Raw genomic sequence first — 22,727 nt, 5'->3', positions numbered from 1 at the left:
AAAGAGCAAGTGTGTCACTTTAAAGCATTTTATAACCTCTCCCTGAATCTCCCTCTGTCTGTCTCTCTTCCTCTGAATCCTCTTGTGCCTCTGTCTCTCTGAATTGCTCTCTCTCTCTCTCTACCTCCATCTCTCTCTGTTTCACTCACTCTGTTTCTATCCCTCCTCTGTTTCTCTGTCTATATCTCTCTGTCTGTATCTCTTCCTGGTTCTCTTTGTCTTGTTCCTCCATTTCATTGCTCGTCTTTCCCTCTCTCGATCTCTATGTTTCCCTGTCTCTGACCCTCTCTCCGTCTCTCCCTGCGTCTCTCTCTCTCTCTCTCAATGCCTCTCCCTCTGTCCGTCCATCTCTGTTTGTCTCTGATTGTCTGTCTCTGCACCTCTCCTTGTCTCTCCCTCACTGTTTCTCACTCAATGCCTCTTCCTCTGTCTGTCTCTGTTCGTCTGTCTCTATGTCTCTTTCTCTCTCTTGATGTTTCTTCCTCTGTCTGTCCATCTCTGTCTCTCCCACTCATCTTGACTGATTGTCTGTCTGTCTCTGCCTCCTTCCTCATCTCTCCCTCACTGTGTCTCTCCCTTACTGTCTGTGTTCCCCCATCTATTTATCTCTGTCTCGACCTCTCTCTCTCTGTGTCTCTCTGTTACTTTGTCTCTGCCTCTGTCCCTCACTGTGTGTGTCTCTCTCTCTTCGCTCCCTCCACGCCCCACCCCCCCCCCCCCCCCCCCGCCCCCACCATTTGGCTATCTCTGCCTCTACTTCTCTCTCTATCTGCCTCTCTATTAGTCTGTCTGTGTCTCCCTCTCACTGTGTGTGTCTCTCTCTCTGCACCTCTCCCTCTGTCTGTCTCTGTCTCTTCTTTTGTCTGTCTCTCTGTTAGTCTGCCTCTGTCTCTCCCTCTGTGTGTGTCTCTCTCTCTCTCTGCCTCTCCCTCTGTCTATCTGTCCCTCTCTCATCTGTTTCTCTCTGATCTGTTTTTTATCGGATCTCTGATCTGCAACAGGCACACCCTCTTCCAATGTTAAAAGAGTAGCTTTGACAAATTCAAAGCTCCGGGTTGGAGTTTGATGGGGCCAGTGACATGTCGGGAGGCTCAGTGTGTGGAGTAAGACACCAGACCCCTCAAATCCTTCACATTTCCAGCCCAGTCTCTTGATTAACACAAAGCAACGGATAAGATAGTGATAAAGAGAGAAAGACTTTCATTGCTGCAATGCTTTACACAACCTCAGGCCTTGTCAAAGCTACCTTATAGTCAATGAGGCATAATTAAAGTGTAGTCACTGTGGGCAACACAGCAGCAAATTTGTGCACAGCAAGCTCCCACAAATGACAGTGATTTGATTTATTATTGTTATATCCTTTTGGTATACAGTGAAAAGCATAATTTCTTGCGCGCTATACAGACAAAGCATACTATTCATAGTGAAGGAAATGAGAGAGTGCAGAATGTAGTGTTACAGTCACAGCTAGGGTGTAAAGAAAGATCAACTTAGTGCGAGGTAGGTCCATTCAAAAGTCTGACAGCAGCAGGGAAGAAGCTGTTCTTGAGTCGGTTGGTGCGTGACCTCAGACTTTTGTATCTTTTCCCGACGGAAGAAGAGAGAATATCCGGGGTGCGTGGGGGTCCTTGATTATGCCGGCTGTTTTGCCCCAGGCAGCAGGAAGTGTAGACAGAGTCAATGGATGGGAGGCTGGTTTGTGTGACGGACTCTAAGTCACTGTGATCATGAGTACGCAGATCTGTTTTTGGGATATTGATTGAGGGATAAGTATTGTCGAGGACACTGGGGACAGCACCCCTCCACTTCTCTGCAGGGTGTCATGAGATCTTCCACGTTCTCCTGAGAAGGCAAGGTCTCACCTGAAAGAGGACACCTTCAGCAATGCAAAGCACCCTCAGTGCTGCACTGGGAGGGTCAGCCTGGGGTTATTTGCTCAAGTTCTGGAGTGGGATGTGAACCCAGAACCATCTGACTCAGCGGCGAGAGTGCTACCCGCTGAGCCATGATTGATAGTCACTGCGTTGAAGCCACTCTCACTCTTGATGTGAAAACATTTGAAGTTGTATAATCTCCTTTGCATTGTGTTCTGGGACACACACAATATGGGAGGGCTTTGATGGAGACAGTGCTCCACACAATAACTGCTTTGTCGTTGTATTAAAGTCATACAGAGAGCAATTAGCACAAGAATGCTGAAGGATTTCCTGAGATTTCCCTCATGGACCACTCTTCTGGGGACCCGGGTTCGAATCCCGCCACGGCAGATGATGCAATTTGAATCCAATATAAAATATCTGGAATGAAGAATCTACTGAAACCATTGTCGATTGTCGGAAAAACCCATCTGGTTTTAGAGAAGGAAATCTGCCGTCCTCACCCGGTCTGGCCTACATGTGACTCCAGAGCCACAGCAATGTGGTTGACTCTCAGCTGCCCTCTGAAGTGGCTGAGCAAGCCACTTAGTTATATCAGTGTTTCAAGAAGGTAGCTCACCACCACCTTCTCAAGGGCAACTAGGGATGGGCAATAAATGCTGGCCACAAGTGAATAAAATCTAACACTGGTTCAGAATCAATCTGGTTCACTAATGTCCTTTCGGGAAGGAAATCTGCCGTCCTTACCCGGTCTGGCCTACATGTGACTCCAGAGCCACAGCAATGTGGTTGACTCTCAACTGCCCTCCAAGGGCAACTAGGGATGGGCAATAAATGCTGGGCCCAGCCAGTGATGCCCATGTCCCAGGAACGAATAAAAAAAGGTAATGAATGATAATAAACATTGATGGACAACATGAATGGATATTGTAACAAATTTGATCATTTTAACGTTATTATTTTGTTTAATTTCCAGATATCGGCACCAATATGTACAGGAAACGTCCCATCTACAAGCAGAATGGTAAAGTCTATTTTATCTCTTACTGTCTCAGAGTAATCTCTTCATTATCTGCCCTTTGTGTTATGGCTGTGTGCCAATCCCCCATCAAAGATCATAGAAACATCGAAGATAGGAGCAGGAGGCCATTCAGCCCTTCGAGCCTGCTCCGCCTTTCATCCCGCTCATGGCTGATCATCCAACTCAATAGCCTAATCCTGCTTTCTCCCCATAACCTTTGATCCCATTCACCCCAAGTGCTATATCCAGCTGCCTCTTGAATACATTCAATGTTTTGGCATCAACTACTTCCTGTGGTAATGAATTCCACAGGCTCGCCACTCTTTGGGTGAAGAAATGTCTCCTCACCTCCGTCCTAAATGGTCTACCCCGGATCCTCAGACTGTGATCCCTGGTTCTGGACTCCCCCACCATCGGGAACATCCTCCCAACATCAAGGAGCTGCAACATGTTGTCCCGCCAACGCAACATGTGGTTTCAGTATCTCTGACCTTGCCCACTATTGAGTTCCTGTCTTCCTTACCTGTCCTTTGTGGCTGTCCCTTGTTGGTCAACTGTGGACAAACCACTCTTTGATGCATTAACAGGAGACAGTGTGTGCGCGTGCGCGTGTGTGTGTGTGTGTAGCTTTCTAACATTTCTCCCCAACACTGGAATTCCCTCCCTGAAGCTCTTTGGCTCACCGCTTCCCTCCCCACCTTCAAAGTCTTTCTGGAGACCTATCTCTGCGTGGCACTTGCGGTCCATTTCCCTCTGTCCCACGTCCATTCCTGCTTGGCTCTCACTCTCAACAGCAAGGTCCTTTGGAATGATCTGTAGTTAGAGCCACCCTACAATTGCCAGTTGTTACTCCCCTAATTATTGCAAAAACCACAATGGGAGGTGATGGCCTAGTGGTATTACCGCTAGATTATTAATCTAGATACTCAGCTAATGTTCTGGGGACCTGGGTTCGAATCCCACCATGACAGATTGTGGAATTTGAATTCAATTTTTTAAAAACTGGAATTAAGAATCTACTGATGACCATGAAACCATTGTCGGAAAAACCCATCTGGTTCACTAATGTCCTTGAGGGAAGGAAATCTGCCATCCTTACCTGGTCTGGCCTACATGTGAGTCCAGAACCACAGCAATGTGGTTGACTCTCAACTGCCCTTGGGCAACTAGGGATGGGCAATAAATGCTGGCCAGCTATGAATGGATTAAAAAAATATAAGTCAGCTGTGAGCATAACTGAGAAATCAGAATAACGCGATATGGGGTGAGTCTTTTATCCAAGTTTTCTGACGATGCAAAGCTAGTGTAAGCTGTGAGGAGGACACAAAGAGTCTGCAAAGTGATCGATGCAGATAGGTTCAGTGAGTGGGGAAATGAGATGTTACCCACTTTGGGAGGAGATTTGGAAGAGCACTTTAAAAAAATGATCAGAGCCTATTAAATGTTGGGATTTGGGAATCTTTTAAAAAGGAACGCAGAAAGTTAACATGAATATAGTCTTCAATTCTGGTCGCCACACTACCAGAAGGGTGTGGAGGCTTTGGAGAGGGTACAGAATAGATTTACCAGGATGTTGCCTGGTATGGAGGGCATTAGCTATGAGGAGAGGTTGGAGAAACTTGGTTTGTTCTCACTGGAACGACAGAGGTTGCGGGGGGGGTAACCTGATAGAAGTCTCCAAGATTATGAGGGGCATGGACAGGGTGGAGAGCCAGAAGCTTTTTCCCAGGGTGGAAGAATCAATTACTAGGGGGCACAGGTTTAAGGTGCGAGGGGCAAGATTTAAAGGAGATGTACGAGGCAGGTTTTTTACCCAGAGGGTGGTGGGTGCCTGGAACGCGTTGCCGGGGGAGGTAGTGGAAGCAGATGCGATAGTGAGTTTTAAAGGGCGTCTTGACAAATACATGAATAGGATGGGAATAGAGGGATACAGACCTGGGAAGAGTAAGGGGTTTTAGTTCAGTCCGGCAGCATGGTCGATGCAGGCTCGGAGGGCCGAAGGGCCTGTTCCTGTGCTGTAATTTTCTTTGTTCTTTGAATGAGCAAGCAATTAGGAAGGGAAATGGCAACTGCAATTTATTACAAGCAATCGGGAATTCTTGCCGCAATGCTGCATTGATGGTAAGACTACACATCGGGTTGGGGGGAATGTTACAGCTCTTCATGGCAGCGATAGGGCTGTAAAATGCGGCGAGCCATTCAAAACTCCATTAACCTCAGCAGGAACGGAAGATCCCACAGGCAGGAGGGGCCGTAATATGGAGTGAGGTGTATAGTTTCAGCCTCCATATCTAAGGAAGGATAGTCCTCCTGTGAAGATGGTGCAGTGAAGGATCATTAGACTGATTACTGGGATGAGAGTGTTGTTCCATCAGGAGCGAGAATGTTTTCCCTGGCTAGAGAGTCTAGAACTAGCGAGCATAGTTAAAAGGTTGACCATTTCCAACTGAGGAGAAAGAACCTCTTCACTCAGAGAGTTGTGAATGCTGATGCAAAGTAATTATTCGGCATGTCTGCTATTGCCTCATTTTCATTGCCAGTATCACTGGCAGCAGTCGTCATGGGGTCCACATTGATCCGAACCACCATATCTTTCTAATATATTTATAGAATCCTACAGTGCAGAAGGAGGCTATTCGGCCCATCGAGTCTGCACCTCCCATCCAGGCCCCTATCTCCATAACCCCATGTATTTACCCTCGCTAGTCCCCCTGACACTAAGGGGCAATTTAGCACGGCCAATCCACCTAACCCGCACATCTTTGAGACTGTGGGAGGAAACCAGAGCACCTGGTGGAAACCCACGCAGACACGGGGGAGAACGTGCAGACTCCGCACAGACAGTGACCCAAGCCGGGAATCAAACCCGGGTTCCTGGCGCTGTGAGGCAGCAGTGCTAACCCACTGTGCCACCGTACCACCCATATTTTCACTTAGAGAGAGTGGTGAGTCTTTGGAACTCTCTTCCTGAAAAGGCAGTGGAAGCAGAGTCTTTGAATATTTTTACGTTAGAGGTGGATAGATTCTTGGTGAGATTCGAAATGTCCTGGGATGTATTGGTCAGAGAGATTAGTGGGATAAATACGTGGGATTACGGGGATTGTCGGTGCCGATTAGATGGGCTGAATGGCCTCCTTCTCCACTGTAGGGTTCCATGGTTCTATGATGATTTGCCTCATCTCCATTTTAAATGGGTGACCCCCCTTATTTTTAAACAGTGACCCCCCTAGTTCTAGATTCTCCCACAAGAGGAAACATCCTCTCCATATCCACCCTGTCAAGTTCCCTTAGGATCTTACAAGTTTCAATCATGGCGCCTCTTACTCTTCTGAACTCCAGCAGATACAAGCCTAGTCTGGGCCAATGGGCTGACGAATGGAAGATGGGAGTTTAATTTAGATAAATGCGAGGTGATACATTTTTGGTAGATTGAACCAGGGCAGGACTTACTCAGTTAATGGTAGGGCATTGGGGAGAGTTACAGAACAAAGAGATCTAGGGGTACAGGTTCATAGCTCCTTGAAAGTGGAGTCACAGGTGGACAGAGTGGTGAAGAAGGCATGCTTGGTTTCATTGGTCAGAACATTGAATACAGGAGTTGGGACGTCTTGTTGAAGTCGTACAAGACATTAGTAAGGCCACAATTAGAATAATGTGTACAGTTCTGGTCACCCTATTATAGAAAGGATATTATTAAACTAGAAAGAGTGCAGAAAAAATTTACTAGGATGCTACCGGGACTTGATGGTTTGAGTTATAAGGAGAGGCTGGATAGACTGGGACTTTTTTCTCTGCAGCGTAGGAGGTTTTGGAGTGGTCTTATAGAGGTCTATAAAATAATGAGGGGCACAGATCAGCTAGATAGTCAATATCTTTTCCCAAAGGTAGGGGAGTCTAAAACTAGAGGGCGTCGGTTTAAGGTGAGAGGGGAGAGATACAAAAGGGTCCAGAGGGGCAATTTTTTCACAGAGGGTGGTGAGTTTCTGGAACGAGCTGCCAGAGGTAGTAGTAGAGGCGGGTACAATTTTGTCTTTTAAATAGCATTTAGACAGTAACATGGGTAAGATGGGTATAGAGGGATATGGGCCAAATGTGGGCAATTGGGACTAGTTTAGGGGTTTAAAAAAAAGGGCAGCATGGACAAGTTGGGCCGAAGAGCCTGTTTCCATGCTGTAAACCTCTATGAATCTATGCCTCTATGTCCAACTTTTCCTCATAAGACAGCCCACCCATCCTTGGTATTATTTGGGTAAACCTTCTCCAAACTGTTTCCAAAGCATTTACATCCTTCCTTAAATAAGGAGACCAATACTGTATACAATACTCGAAATGTGGTCTCAGCAATGCCCTGCACAACTGAAGCACAACCTCCCTAACTTTGTACTCAATTCCCCTCACAGTATACGATGATGTTGAATAATATACAATATACGACGATTATAAAATTCCGACAGGGTTAGACAGGGTAGCTTCAGAAAGAATGTTCCCGATGATGGGGGAGTCCAGAACTAGGGGGTCATAGTTTGAGGATAAGGGGTAAATCATTTAGAACTGAGATGAGGAGAAATTTCTTCACCCAGAGGGTGGTGAATGTGTGGAATTCACGACCACAGAAAGTAGTTGAGGCCAAAACATTGTCTGATTTCAAGAAGAAATTAGATGTAGAGTTATAAGCAGAGGCTGGATAGACTGGGACTTTTTTCCCTGGAGCGTAGGAGACTTAGGGGTGATCTTATCAACGTCTATAAAATAATAAGGGGCATAGATCAATTAGATAGTCAACATCTTTTCCCAAAGGTTGGGGAGTCTAAAACTAGAGGGCATAGGTTTAAGGTGAGGGGGGAGAGATACAAAAGGGTCCAGAGGGGCAATGTTTTCACTCAGAGGGTGGTGAGTGTCTGGAACGAGCTGCCAGAGGCAGTAATAGAGGCGGGTACAATTTTGTATTTCAAAAAGCGTTTAGACAGTTATATGGGTAAGATGGGTATGGAGGGATATGGGCCAAACGCGGGCAATTGGGACGAGCTTAGGGGTTTAAAAAAAAAAGGGCAGCATGGACAAGTTGGGTTGAAGGGCCTGTTTCCATGCTGTAAACCTCTATGACTCTGTGACTCTTGGGGCTAAAGATATGCGGGCGATCAGGATATTGAATTCGATGATCAGCCATGATCGTGATGAATGGCGGAGCAGGCTCGAAGGGCCGAATGGCCTCCTCCTGCTTCTTGTTTCTATGCTCTATTAGCTTTCCGAATTACTTGTTGTACCTGCATACTAGTTTTTTGTGATTCATGCACGAGGACACCCAGCTTCCTTTCTCCCATCTTCATTCAATCATTTTCACTTGTCCCCAACTCATCGTCATTCATCCTCTTCGCAACCAGCTCGCAGTCCATGTTTTGTTTTATTCTCTTGTTCCAGAACCATCGACTGTGATTCCACAGAGTAAATATATCGAGGATCTCATCATTGAATCGTCAAAGTTCCCAGCGGCTCAGCCTCCGGATCCCAATCTTCCGGCCAAGATAGAGACAGAGTATTGGCCGTGTCCTCCCTCACTTGCCGTTGTGGGTAAGGCAGAATCTGTGGGCTCACCCGGTTACACTTGTAGACTCTCATAGGGGTAGCACAGTGGGTTAGCACTGCTGCCTCACAGTGCCAGGGACCTGGATTCGATTCCTGGCTCGGGTCATTGTCTATGTGGAGTTTGCACGTTCTCCCCGTGTCTGCGTGGGTTTCCTCCGGGTGCTCCGGTTTCCTCCCACAATCCAAAAGATGTGCAGGTTAGGTGGATAAGCCATGCAAAATTGCACCTTAGTGTCAGGGGGATTAGGAGGGTAAATACGTGAGGTTACGGGAATAGGGCCTGGGTGGGATTGTTGTCGGTACTGACTCGATGGGCTGAATGGCCTCCTTCTGTACTGTAGGGATTCTATGAATCAATCATAGAAACCCTACAGTGCAGAAGCAGGCCATTTGGCCCATCGGGTCTGCACTGACTCTCCAATGGAACATCCCACCCAGACTCTATCCCCATAATCCCATGTATTTACCTGCTAAACCCGCCCCCCCCGACCTACACATCTTGCAAGGGGCAATGTTAGTGCGGTCAATCAACTTAACCTCAATTCATTTGTGTTTTTATTGTTGATATGACTTTGGGCAGCATGGTAGCACGGTGGTTAGCACTGCTGCCTCACAGCGCCAGGGACCCGGGTTCAATTCCTGGCTTGGGTCACTGTCTGTGTGGAGTTTGCACGTTCTCCCCGTGTCTGCGTGGATTTCCTCCGGGTGCTCCGGTTTCCTCCCACAGTCTGAAAGATGTGTGGGTTGATTGGCCGTGCTAAATTGCCCCAGGTATCGGGGGAGTTAGCAGGGTAAACTTGTGGGGTTCCAGGAAAAGGTGGGATTGTGGTTTGTGCAAACCCGATGGGCCGAATGGCCTCCTTCTGTACTGTAGGGGTTCTTTGATTCATCGTGATTGGTGGAAGGAGCGTGAACGTTCCACATGTTCCGCCTCCTGAGAGGAAGGCCTCTGTTTCCATGGGTACTGTCGGGTCCCAGTGTCGATGGGTCCATGTGGCCTCTTCCCCTCATTGTAGCACACTTAGCTCCAACGCTTCCTTCTCCCCATGTCTGCTTCACTCTGCTCCTGACAAGATGCTAAACTTTTGCTGCGGTGACCCTCCAATACTTTACCAGAACAGCTATTCTTCACACCTGCGTTCAGGCAGAACAGGCTGACAACTTTATAAATACGCACGGTGGCACAGTGGGTTAGCACTGCTGCCTCACAGCGCCAGGGACCCGGGTTCGATTCCCGGCTCGGGTCACTGTCTGTGTGGAGTTTGCACGTTCTCCCCGTGTCTGCGTGGGTTTCCACCAGGTGCTCCGGTTTCCTCCCACAGTCCCTCAGTGTAACCCGAACAGGCGCCGGAGTGTGGCGACTGGGGGATTTTCACAGTAACTTCACTGCAGTGTTAATGTAAGCCTACTTATGACACTAATAAATAAACTTTAAAAAAAAAGAACTCCCTCAGAATTCCCCACACATGCTCCTTCCTTGCCAGGTTGGATCAATTTTTTTTAGGTTTAAAAATGTAATTATTAGTGTCACAAGTAGGCTTACATTAACACTGCAATGAAGTTGCTGTGAAAATCCCCCAGTCACCACACTCTGGCGCCTGTTCGGGTACACTGAGGGAGAATTTAGCACCTTACCAACACGTCTTTCAGACTGTGGGAGGAAACCGGAGCACCCGGAGGAAACCCACGCAGACACATGAAGAATGTGCAGACTCCGCACAGACAGTCACCCAACACGGGGAATCGAACCCGGGTTCCTGGCGCTGTGAGGCAGCAGTGCTAACCAGTGTGCGTGTTTATAAAATTGTCAGGTACACTGTGGGAGAATTTAGCTTGGCCAATGTCCAAAGATGTGCGGGTTAGGTTGATTGACCATGCTAAAATTGCCCCTTAGTGTCCAGAGATGTGTAGGTTAGAGGGATTAGTGGGTAAATATGTAGGGATATGGGGCTAGGGCCTGGGTGGGATTGTGGTTGGTGCAAACTCGATGGGCCCAATGGCCTCTTTCTGCACTGTAGGATTCTATGATTTCTATGATTTCTATGTACCTAACCAGCACGTCTTACGGACTGTGGGAGGAAACCGGAGCATCCGGGGGAAACCCACAGCAGTGCTAACCACTGTGCCATCGGGAATGGGAATGAATTCCCAGCAAAGGGAGGTCACATCTTGTCTGAATCTGAAATCTAGGGCCTCCAATGTTTGACGGAGCACGGTCATTGTACATCTTCCCGCTGTCCGCTGTTGAAGTTGGGACAATTATTAGAGTGCCGTCGGAGTTTGTCCACACTGGGTGAAGCTTCATTCATTTACAGACTCTCCACCAACGGATAAGCACTGAGCTGAAATCTCCCGAGCCAGCTGAGTTTTGGGTTAATGGCGATTTGATGATATTTCTTACAGAGAAAGAATGGAGAAGAAGGATCGCTTCAAAGGAGGATGAGGAGGATGATGAGGAGGATGACGATGACGAGACTGATGAAATGAGACAACTTCGCGAGATTCAGAGAAAGGAGTTGAACAAGGTGGGGGAAAATGCCTGACATTGCTGGTTTCAGGGTACAAGTTACATAGAATCCTACAGTGCAGAAGGAGGCTGTTTGGTCCATCAAGCCTGCATTGACCACAATCCCACTCAGGCTCTATTCCCATAACCCCATGCATTTAACCTAGTTAATCCCCCTGACACTAAAGGGCAATTTAGCGTGGCCAATGCACCTAACCCGCACATCTTTGGACACTAAGGGTCAATTTAGCATGGCCAATGCACCTAACCTACATATCTTTGGACACGAAAGGGCAATTTAGCATGGCCAATCCATCTAACCTACACATCTTTGGACACTAAGGGTCAACTTAGCATGGCCAATGCACCTAACCTACACATCTTTGGACACGAAAGGGCAATTTAGCATGGCCAATCCATCTAACCTGCACATCTTAGGACACTAAGGGGCAATTTTGCATGGCCAATGCACCTCACCAACACATCTTTGGACTGTGGGAGGAATGATGTAGAGATGCCGGCGTTGGACTGGGGTAAACACAGTAAGAAGTCTCACAACACCAGGTTAAAGTCCAACAGGTTTATTTGGTAGCAAAATCCACTAGCTTTCGGAGCGCTGCTCCTTCGTCAGGTGAGTGACTTCCCTGACGAAGGAGCAGCAAGCGCTCCAAAAGCTAGTGGATTTTGCTACCAAATAAACCTGTTGGACTTTAACCTGGTGTTGAGAGACTTCTTACTGTGGGAGGAAACCAGAGCACCCAGAGGAAACCCACGCAGGCACGGGGGAGAACGTGCAACCTCCACACAGACAGTGACCCGAGGCGGGGTTGAACCTGGGTCCCTGGCGCTGTGAGGCAGCAGTGCTAACCACTGTGCCACCATGCAGCCCATGTCTCACCACACATTTGTCCTCTCTCAGTTGTGAGCACAAAGGATCTCAGGCATTATTTTGAAGAAGGCAGGGCAATTTTTAAGGTGTCCAAGCCAACACCTATCCCTCAATCAGCATCATACAAAGACAGATTATCTGGTCATTCTCACACTGTTCTGTGCGTACTGGCTGCTGTGTTTCCCACCTTGCGGCATCGACTGCACTTCCCAAAGTACTCAGATAAAAGCAAAATACTGCGGATGCTGGAATCTGAAACAAAAACAGAAAATGCTGGAAAATCTCAGCAGGTCCAACAGCATCTGTGGGGAGAGAATAGGACCAACGTTTCGAGTCTCGGTGACCCTTCGTCAGTGTTAGGCTCCGAGCAAGGGTCATCCAGACTCAAAACGTTGGTTCTATTCTCTCCTCACAGATGCTGTCAGACCTGCTGAGATTTTCCAGCATTTTTTTGGTTCCAATAGTACTTAACCAGCTGTAAAATACTTCGAGGTGTCTTGTGGTTGTGAACGGGGCTATATAAATGCAGGTCTTTCTTCATGTACACACATGCGCATGCAGTTACACACGGTTGTGCACACACGCACTGACTTACTTCCATGCCTTTCCGTTGAAGTTGTTGTTGTGTTTGTTGTGCTTCAGATCCAGTCCGGATTGGGAAAGTTAATCTTGAAGGAGGAGCTGGAGAAATCGAAACCCCGGGGGAGGAAATCTCGTTCGCTTCCAGACAGGACGACCAGGAGTTTCTGTAAGAGCCACGACCAGAAAAATGAGCCGCATTCCCCTTTCTGCAGGTGCCATACACGTATCATAGCTTGCAGCCCTTTCAGCACTTGGCAGACACTGAGCTGGGTCTGAGGCCCCACTCCCACATAGCCAAAGTAACTGCGGAGGTGCCCAAGTGAACGGGGCAGAGGCCTCTGACATTCCTTTAATTACAACACTTGCGACAGCTCACAGGAATAGACGAGAGAAGGAAATTGTGCTCGAGTGCTGCGGAGGTTCGTCAGCATCTGGAAGGGAATGAAAGGGGAGAGCAGGACAGGTACAACCCCATCAGCCCAAACTACTTATAGAATAGAATCATAGAATCCCGACAGTATAGAAGGAGGCCATTCGACCCATCAAGTCTGCACCAACCCAGGTCCTATCCCCGTAACCCCATGTATTTTACCCCATTCATTCCCTCTAACCTACATACATCTTGGGACACTAAGGATCAATCTAGCATGGCCAATCCACCTAACCTGCACATCTTTGGACACTAAAGATCAATCTAGCATGGCCAATCCACCTAACCCACACATCTTTGGACACTAAGGATCAATTTAGCATGGCCAATCCACCTAACCCGCACATCTTTGGACACTAAGGGGCAATTTAGCATGGCCAATCCACCTAACCTGCACATCTTTGGACACTAAGGGGCAATTTGGCATGGCCAATCCACCTAACCCGCACATCTTTGGACACTAAGGGGCAATTTAACATGGCCAATCCACCTAACCTGCACATCTTTGGACACTAAGGGGCAATTTAGCATGGCCAATCCACCTAACCTGCACATCTTTGGACACTAAGGGGCAATTTAGCATGGCCAATCCACCTAACCTACACATCTTTGGACACTAAGGGGCAATTTGGCATGGCCAATCCACCTAACCCGCACATCTTTGGACACTAAGGGGCAATTTAACATGGCCAATCCACCTAACCTGCACATCTTTGGACACTAAGGGGCAATTTAGCATGGCCAATCCACCTAACCTGCACATCTTTGGACACTAAGGGGCAATTTAGCATGGCCAATCCACCTAACCTGCACATCTTTGGACTGTGGCAAAAAACTGGAGCATCTGGAGGAAACCCACACAGACATGGAGAGAACATACAAACTCCACACAGACAGTGACCCAAGGCAGGAATTGAACCTGGGTCCCTGGTGCTGTGAGGCAGCAGTGCTAACCACTGTGCCACTGCGCCAGCTGGGAAATGAATGGTTCCTGGAGACATACTTTCTGCTACTGTTTCTTAAATGTTTCGCTTCTTGCTGGATCTGGTCTGGAGCAAGAAACAAGTTGTCTATGGTCTTACAAAGCATGTACAGGTCAAGGGACATCGCCTTGAAGAACTTCCCTCAGATAGGGCGTGATTTTTCCACCCCACTACGATGATCGAGTAGCGTAGCGGGGCGGGAAATGTAAGCGGGAGGCCAAGAACGGGAATAGCGCCCGACATCCTTCCGGTCACAACCTTCCCCAGGACACCTTTATTGGTGTGATCAACCTCGCGCCGATGATTTTGAGATTTATTAGTTCATTTAAATTAATTACAGTGGCACAGTGGTTAGCACTGCTGCCTCACAGCGCCTGGGACCTGGGTTCGAGTCCCGGCTTGGGTCACTGTCTGTGCGGAGTCTGCACGTTCTCCCCGTGTCTGCGTGGGTTTCCTCTGTTTGAGCCTCAAGGTTGCAGTTTTGTGAAGGAGACACCGGTTCTGCTTCTTCATAAACTACCTTTATTTCTTTGGTCCAACTTCACGTACAATTCTCCATCAACACCCAGTGCCACCTGAAGCCCCTTTATAAATGAGTGACTTCTATTCAATAATTGACATCAAGTTGGGACTGAACTGGAAGATCTGTTAACCCATTCCTCACATCCTCCGGGTGCTCCTGTTTCCTCCCACAGTCCGAAAGATGTGCTGGTTAGGTACTAAATTCTCCCTCAGTGTAACCCGAACAGGCACCAGAGTGTGGCGACTAGGGGATTTTCACAGTAACTTCATTGCACTGTTAACATAAGCCTACTTGTGACACTAATAAATGAACTTCAACTTAAAATTAAATCCTTTTAGCGAGTTCTGGATGCAATTGTCCGGGATCTCTTGGATTTCCAACCCTGCCGATGAAGACTCCCACCAGCGGGGATCACAGCTGGTCCCCAGCGATGGGGACCTGACCTAGTGGCTTCGCTGATGGGACCGGAGGCCATTAAAGCCGATGGGCTGAATGGCCTCTTTCTGTACTGTAGGGATTCTATAAGGTCCCCGGGGTACGGGGTGGACAATGGAGGGGGTGGGGGGGGGGGGACAGTGCCACTTGCGCAGGGCCAGCCTGGAACTGCCAGCCTGGCACACTGGCAGTGCCCACCGGGCAGCAGGCAGTGCCAAGAGGGCACTGTGTACTGGGAGATGGCGCATTCCCAATGGCCTCCTGAGCACTCTGCTGCAGGTCTCCAGCGGATTGAGACCCGGCCAATCCGTCCTGCCAGCGTGAATCGCGTGACAGCATCTGTATTGCCCAGAGTGCCATTAATTATCAAATCTCAGCTCTCCCAAAAAAATTGGCAGGAAAACCTCCCGTTTACCCGACCATAGGGCACTCAGAAATATTTTGGGAAAATCGCCCCCATTATGTCCAACAGTCCAAAGATGTGCGGGTTAGGTGGATTTGGCCATGCTAAATTAACCCTAGTGTCAGGGGGATTGGGGGGGGGGGGAGGGTAAATATGCGGTGTTACCGGAATAGGGCCTGGGTGAGGTTGTCAGCGCAGACTCGATGGGCCGAATGGCCTCCTTCTATTCTGGAGAGATTCCATGATTCTATGTTTGGAATCCCTTTGCAATTTCCCCTGTCATGATGGGGAATTGACAGCAGGGGGAGCAGTCTTCAGGCTGAGAGGGGCAGAGACTGCCCAACTCCTCCACACAATGGAGGACATCCTGAACAAACTCTCCAGCGACGAGGGTTCGAAAATTTCAGATCAATTTAGATAGTCAAAGGGGGCAAAGTCCTTCAAGATATTAAGGGGGATAGAGAGGCTAAATGGAAAGAAACTATTTAAAGTATATTTATTCGTGTCACAAGTCGGCTTACATCACCGCAATGAAGTTACTGTGAAAATCCCCGAATTGCCACACTCCGGCGCCTGTTCGGGTACAGCTCTTGGAGCCAAAGGGATATGGGAGGGATCAGGATATTGAATTCGATGATCAGCCGTGATCAAGATGAATGGTGGAGCAGGCTCGAGGGGCCAAATGGCCTCCTCCTGCTTCTAGTTTCTATGTCTACTGAGGGAGAATTTAGCACAGCCGATGCACCTAACCAGCACGTCTTTCTGACTGTGGGAGGAAACCGGAGCACCCGGAGGAAACCCACGCAGACACGGGGAGAACGTGCAAACTCCGCACAGACAGTGACCCGAGCCGGGAATCGAACCCAGGTCCCTGGCACTGTGAGGCAGCAGTTCTAACCCACTGTGCCACCTTAGCTGACTGGTGTTGGACTCCTGCTGTAAACGGCAATTGATGCGAGGTTAATTGTTAATTTTTGAGAATGATTACTTCAGGTTATCCATAGATATTAAGGGGATATTGAGTGCAGTGGGTATATGGATTTCGGTCGCGGATCAGCCGTGATTTCATTGACTGGTGGAACAGACCCAGTGACTGCAATACTCTTGTTTCCCACAGCTCCACAGCAGCCAACCTGTAAATCACCCTCGCTCCCCACCCATGGGAGAGACAGCCTCTACAGGGTAAGCGCAGATTTACTGTCTTGTGACGAATAATGTTTCATTGTCTGCAAATGTCAATTTCTAACACAAACGGCGATTGTCTAAGCGACATCTGTGGTTTAAAGGTCAGCATGTATCCGTGGGTAATAGGACAGGGTGGAAATGTATCAATATTGGGTACATAAGCAGATTGAAACACATCCCTTTGTGGTATAGCTTTGGCCAACTTTAACAGAGAGAGGCTCTCCCCCACGCCGACACTATAGTTACAAAAACCCACCAACGCCTCTACTTTCTCAGAAGACGAAGGAAATTTGCCATGTCCGCGACAACTCTCACCAACTTTTACAGATGCACCATAGAAAGCATTCTTTCTGGTTGTATCACAGCTTGGTCTGGCTCCTGCTCTGCCCAAAACTGCAAGAAACCACAAAGGGTCGTGAATGTAGCCCAGTCCATCAAACCAGCCTCCCATCCATTGACTCTGTCTACACTTCCCGCTGCCTCGGGAAAAGCAGCCAGCATAATCAAGGACCCCACGCACCCCGGACATTCTCTCTTCCACTTTCTTCTGTCGGGAAAATGATATAAAAGTCTGAGGTCACGTACCAACCGACTCAAGAACAGCTTCTTCCCTGCTGCTGTCAGACTTTTGAATGGACCTACCTTGCTTTAAGCTGATCTTTCTCTACACCCTAGCTATGACTGTAACACTACATTCTGCACTCTCTCCTTTCCTTCTCTATGAACGGTATGCTTTGTCTGTATAGCGCGCAAGAAACAATACTTTTCACTGTATACTAATACATGTGACAATAATAAATCAAAGCAAGGAGCAGATGAGAGTGATGGTTGTGCCAGGGAAGGGAAGGAGAGTGGTGATAAGGGGAAATCTTCTTACATGCGAGCGGAAGGGCCACACATCGGGAGGAATTATGGATTTATCAAATTATAAATTGATCAGACCTTCCACTGCTTTCAATTATTTTATCGACTTTCAAACAGATATGAGATGTTAAGCAAGGGGAGACTCGCGGGTTGAATCATGTAAGGTGTGTATTTCCGTAAGAGTGAGTACATGATGGAGGCCAGTGCTGGACTCCCGGTCTCGGGCCTGATGCAGAGCTGGAAAAGTGAGTCAGGATATATAAACGCAATGCCAGTGATACAGAGGAAGCAGTGTTGGCACGGTCAGTGCTTCCAGTGCCAGTCATGTCAGTGCCAGCTATGCCAGTATCAAAAGTCTTAAAGTTAAAGCTTATTTATTAGTCACAAGTCGGCTTACATTAACACTGCAATGAAGTTACTGTGAAAATCCCCTATTTGCCACACTCCGGCGCCTGTTCGGGTTACACTGAGGGAGAATTTAGCAACCTAACCAGCACGTCTTTCGGACTGTGGGAGGAAACCGGGGGGGAAAACCCAGGCAGACACGGGGAGAACGTGCAGACTCCACACAGACAATGACCCAAGCCGGGAATCGAACCCAGGTCCCTGGAGCTGTGAAGCAGCAGTGCTAACCACTGTGCCACCGTGCCGCCCTCAGCGCCAGTGATGTTGATGCCAGTGTCAGCTTCCTAACATCCGGTTTGTATGACCCTAGCTATGATAGTAACACTACATTCTGCACTCTCTCCTTTCCTTCCCTATTAATGTTATGCTTTGTCTGTATAGCTCGCAAGAACCAATACTTTTCACTGTATACCAATACATGTGGACTGCAGTGACTCAAGATGGCAGCTCACCATCACCTTCCCAAGGGGCAACAAGGGATGGGCAATAAATACTGGCCAGCCAGCGACGTCCATGTCCCACGAATGAATAAAAATAATGTGACAATAATAATTCAAATCTAATCAAACAGAGTGCATGGCTATGGGGAAAGGTTGGATAAACTCGGTTTGTTCTCACTGGAACGACGGAGGTTGAAGGGAGACCTGATAGAGGTTTACAAGATTGAGTGGCATGGACAGAGTGGATAGTCAGATGCTCTTTCCTAGGGTAGAAAAGTCAAGTACTCGGGGACATAGGTTTAAGGTGCGTGGGGAAAAGTTTAGAGGAGATGTGTGAGGCAAGTTTCTTTACACAGGGGGTGGTGAATGTCTGGAACGCCCTGCCCGGGGAGGGGGTGGGAGCGGGTACGATAGCGGCATTTAAGGGGCAACTAGACGAATACATGAATAGGATGGGAATGGAAGGATACGGGCATTGGGCAACATGGCTTGATCAGAGGAAGAAGTTTTTTCTTGGGTCATTAGCCATGCTTTCATCTCCACTGTATCAATGAATAATTACAGGGCTTTCGGACCGCTGGAGCTGAGTGTTTTAACACACTGAAGTGGGCGATTATAGATTATTTTGGAAGAGAGGGCTTGAAAGCAAGCGACCATGTAACTGTTTTGGTCTCCTTTTCTGAGGAAGGATGTTCTTGCTCTCGAGGGAGTGCAGCGAAGGTTTACCAGGCTGATTCCGGGGATGGCGGGACTGATGTATGAGGTGAGATTGACCAGGTTAGGATTGTTTTCGCTGGAGTTCAGACGAATGAGGGGGGAGCTCATAGAGACTTATAAAATTCTAACAGGACTAGACAGGGTAGATGCAGGGAGGATGTTCCCGATGATGGGGGAGCACACTGTGTGTGTCCGACCATTTCACTAGCTCTGATGAAGGGTCATCTAGACTCGAAACCTTGGCTCTATGGTAGATGCAGGGTAGACGCAGGACGGATATTCCCAATGGTGGTGGAGTCCAGAACCAGGGCTCACAGTCTGAGGATTCGGGGTAGACCATTTAGGACGGAGGTGAGGAGACATTTCTTCACCCAAAGAGTGGTGAGCCTGTGGAATTCATTACCACAGGAAGTAGTTGATGCCAAAACATTGAATGTATTCGAGAGGCGGCTGGATAGAGCACTTGGGGCGAATGGGGTCAAAGGTTATGGGGAGAAAGCAGGATTAGGCTATTGAGTTGGACGATCAGCCATAATGGTGATGAATGGCGGAGCAGGCTCGAAGGGCCGAATGGCCTCCTCCTGCTCCTATCTTCCATGTTTCTATGTTTATTGGTAGAAATTCGAGGGGTTTAAATGTGTTGCCGATGTTTTGGAGTTGAAATGTGCTGATTGAAGTGTTTCCTTTCTCCTTAGCTGCAGTCTGCTGACTTCGTCATGACTCACAGACAAAAAAGAAGCAGTTCAGGTGAGGATGGCTGTCACTAACAGACACTGGACTCCAACAGGACAGGACAGCAAAGCTGAGAGAGCTGAGTGGCCAGTCAGTCAGGGAATAGGGCCTGCAAGGCAGGCTTTACAACTCCCTCCCCCAGATTACTGAGGCAGCACATCAATAGCCCAGCATAATAACACTGGTCAGTAGCACGGGACATACTGAGTCTCTCCACAGACCACGAAACAGTGAAGGTTTCTGACGGGAGGCTGGGAATATCGGAACACTGATTATCCCCATGGGATCACAAGGAGAGTGAAGGAAAAACCATAAAAATGCGGCAGAGATAGATTTCTAACCATAGCAACCATCTCATTGAAGTATTTGACAATGAAGCAGGAGCAAAGAAGTGAATTATTATCCAAATATTTTGAGCTTGAACATAGAATTTCAGCTCTTAATTTAACACTGAGAGGAAATGGTTTTGGTACATGAATAATGACCAGTTACAAACAGGATTTAACTGAACAGAAACCTTGCAAAGAAGACATGGTTTATGAGTTACACGTCCTGTTATGTCACCAGGTCATCCATTGCTCAGTGGAAGGTCACTCGCCTCTGGAGTCTGAAGGTTGTGGGTTTGAGTCCCACTCTATAGACTTGAGCACAAAGCGGTGTCTAACACTCCCAGTGCATTGACCAAGGGTCAATACTAAGGGAGCAATGCAATGTTGGAGGGTCAGTACTGAGGGAGTGCTGCACTGTCAGAGGGTCAGTACTGAGGGAGTGCTGCACTGTCAGAGAGTCAGTACTGAGGGAGTGCTGCACTGTCAGAGAGTCAGTACTGAGGGAGTGCTGCACTGTCAGAGAGTCAGTACTGAGGGAGTGCCGCACTGTCAGAGGGTTAGTATTGAGGAAGTGCTGCACTGTCAGAGGGCCAGTACTGAGGGAGTGCCGCACTGTCAGAAGAACAGTACTGAAGGAGTTCTCCACTGTCAGAGGGTCAGTATTGAGGGAGTGCTGCACTGTCAGAGGGTCAGTACTGAGGGAGTCCTCCGGGTGCTCCTGTTTCATCCCACTGTCCAAAGATGTGCGGGTTAGGTTAATTGGCCATGTTAAATTGCCCCTTAGTGTCCCGGGATGCGTAGGTTAGAGGGATTAGCAGGGTAAATATTTGGGGTTATGGGGATGGGGCCTGGGTGGGATTGTGGTCGGTGCAGACTCGATGGGCCAAATGGCCACCTTCTGCACTGTAGGGATTCTATTCTATGATTCTTTGGGGTGTGGGAGGAAACCGGAGCACCCGGAGGAAACCCACACAGACATGGGAAGAACGTGCAAACTCCACACAGACAGTGACCCAAGCTGGGAATTGAACCTGGGTCCCTGCCGCTGTGAGGCAGCAATGCTAACCCACTGTGCTGGCGTGCCACCCGTAACTGTACCTTTTTGGTGTGGTAGAACTTTCTTTGTTAAAGAAATAATCTCTGCAACTATTCAAACTTTGCCTGTCTCCTGATAAACAGTATGTCATCATCCGAACAAAGATGTATTGGTTAAGAAAGGCCCAGAATGCACCCTTGCCCATTTGTGTTCGGCTTAAGAGGACAAAGTTCTGGCAAAACGTCAGCAGAATAAGTTGCGCCTGACAGATCTGTGTCCTTGAGTGTTGCATAGTCTCAAATTTAAAATTAAAACAGAAAATAAATCAAGCCTAACCAAGAACATCCCATTCTTTAAGGCAAGGATAGTTAAAGTTAAAGTTTATTTATTAGTCACAAGTAAGGCTTACATTAACACTGCAATTAAGTTACTGTGAAAATCCCCCCAAGTCACCACAGTCCAGCGCCTGTTTGGGTCAATCCACCTAACCAGCACATCTTTCAGACTGTGGGAGGAAACCGGAGCACCCGGAGGAAACCCACGCAGACACTGGGAGAACATGCAGACTCCACACAGGCCGTGTCCCAAGCCGGGAATCGAACCCGGGTCCCTGGCGCTGTGAGGCAGCAGTGCTAACCACTGTGCTACCGTGCTGCCCTAATAGATACATTTTTGAACAGTAAAGGAATTAAGGGTTATGGTGAGCGGGCGGGTAACTGGAGCTGAGTCCACGAAAAGATCAGCCATGATCTTATTGAATGGCGGAGCAGGCTCGAGGGGCCAGAGATTCTAACTCCTGCTCCTAGTTCTTATGTTTCTCAAAATTGAGTGAAATGTTTTGTTCTGCAGCAAGTGAACTTTTAAAAAATAAAATTAGAATGTTTGTTCGAATCTGGGGGAAATGGGCCAGATTTTTAGATTCTGCAAACACTGATTCTCATCTTCCTTTCCCCCTTTGTCTCTGCAGATATCCAGGTGAGTGCTCGCGATACCTTCTGGAGTTACTGTGCATTTCACACAAGAGGTGAGAGTTCCTATCTGATACCTAAATGCTGAAAAGCTTGATGATTTGGTGGCATCGTTTGATGTGTCTGTCAGACACTCTATTTCCCTGTATTCACTCTTCTGTGATGGGGTTGAACAAGGAACTGAAATCCAAGAGGGAAGATCGCTCAACATTGTCTGTAGCCAATTGTATTCTTTGTGAATTGCGACACGCAGAGGTCAGAGTAACTCTCCCAGAGTTTTTCACAAAGATGAGTGGGAAAGTGAATTGCGTGGGGGATGCGGAAAGTCTGCGGAGAGATTTGTATCGGCTAAGTGAGTTGGCGAGGACCTGGCAGATGGAGTATAACGTTGACAAGTGTGAGGTTATCCACTTTGGAAGGAATAATAGTAAAATGGACTATTATTTAAATGGTGAAAAATTACAACATGCTACTGTGCAGAGGGACCTGGGGTTCCTTGTGCATGAATCGCAAAAACTCAGTTTGCAGGTGCAGCAGGTGATCAAGAAGGCAAATGGAATGTTGGCCTTTATCGCGAAGGGGATGGAGTATAAAAGCAGGGAGGTCTTGCTGCATCTGTACAGGGTACTGGTGAGGCCGCAACTAGATTACTGTGTACAATTTTGGTCCCCTTATTTGCGGAAGGATATATTGGCCTTGGAGGGAGTACAGAGAAGGTTCACCAGGTTGAGACTGGAGATGATGGGGTTAGCTTATGAGGAGAGATTGAGTAGATTGGGCCTGTACTCGTTGGAGTTTAGAAGGCTGAGGGGAGATCTT

At 48.0% G+C, this 22,727-nt stretch overlaps 1 protein-coding gene across 10 annotated transcripts in view; it reads left to right on the top strand.

Annotated features, from left to right (window-relative positions):
* The window catches only part of dmtn (dematin actin binding protein), a 78,534-nt gene that overhangs the window by 42,266 nt on the left and 13,541 nt on the right, over positions 1 to 22,727 (top strand). For 9 of the 10 annotated variants that reach the window (XM_078239348.1, XM_078239350.1, XM_078239352.1 and 6 more), the window contains 7 exons: positions 2,854 to 2,901; positions 8,317 to 8,466; positions 10,885 to 11,006; positions 12,519 to 12,624; positions 16,350 to 16,414; positions 19,539 to 19,590; positions 21,908 to 22,011. In XM_078239348.1, coding sequence (XP_078095474.1) covers positions 2,854 to 2,901; positions 8,317 to 8,466; positions 10,885 to 11,006; positions 12,519 to 12,624; positions 16,350 to 16,414; positions 19,539 to 19,590; positions 21,908 to 21,996 — 632 coding nt within the window. In that variant the 3' untranslated portion in view covers positions 21,997 to 22,011. Of the gene's footprint in view, positions 1 to 2,853; positions 2,902 to 8,316; positions 8,467 to 10,884; positions 11,007 to 12,518; positions 12,625 to 16,349; positions 16,415 to 19,538; positions 19,591 to 21,907; positions 22,012 to 22,727 lie in introns of those variants that run through there. The other variant, XM_078239356.1, reaches the window with a different exon arrangement.

This window comes from Mustelus asterias, chromosome 22 (assembly GCF_964213995.1).
Source record: "Mustelus asterias chromosome 22, sMusAst1.hap1.1, whole genome shotgun sequence".
Lineage (NCBI taxonomy): Eukaryota > Metazoa > Chordata > Chondrichthyes > Carcharhiniformes > Triakidae > Mustelus > Mustelus asterias.
This window is presented reverse-complemented; position numbering and strand designations above follow the sequence as displayed.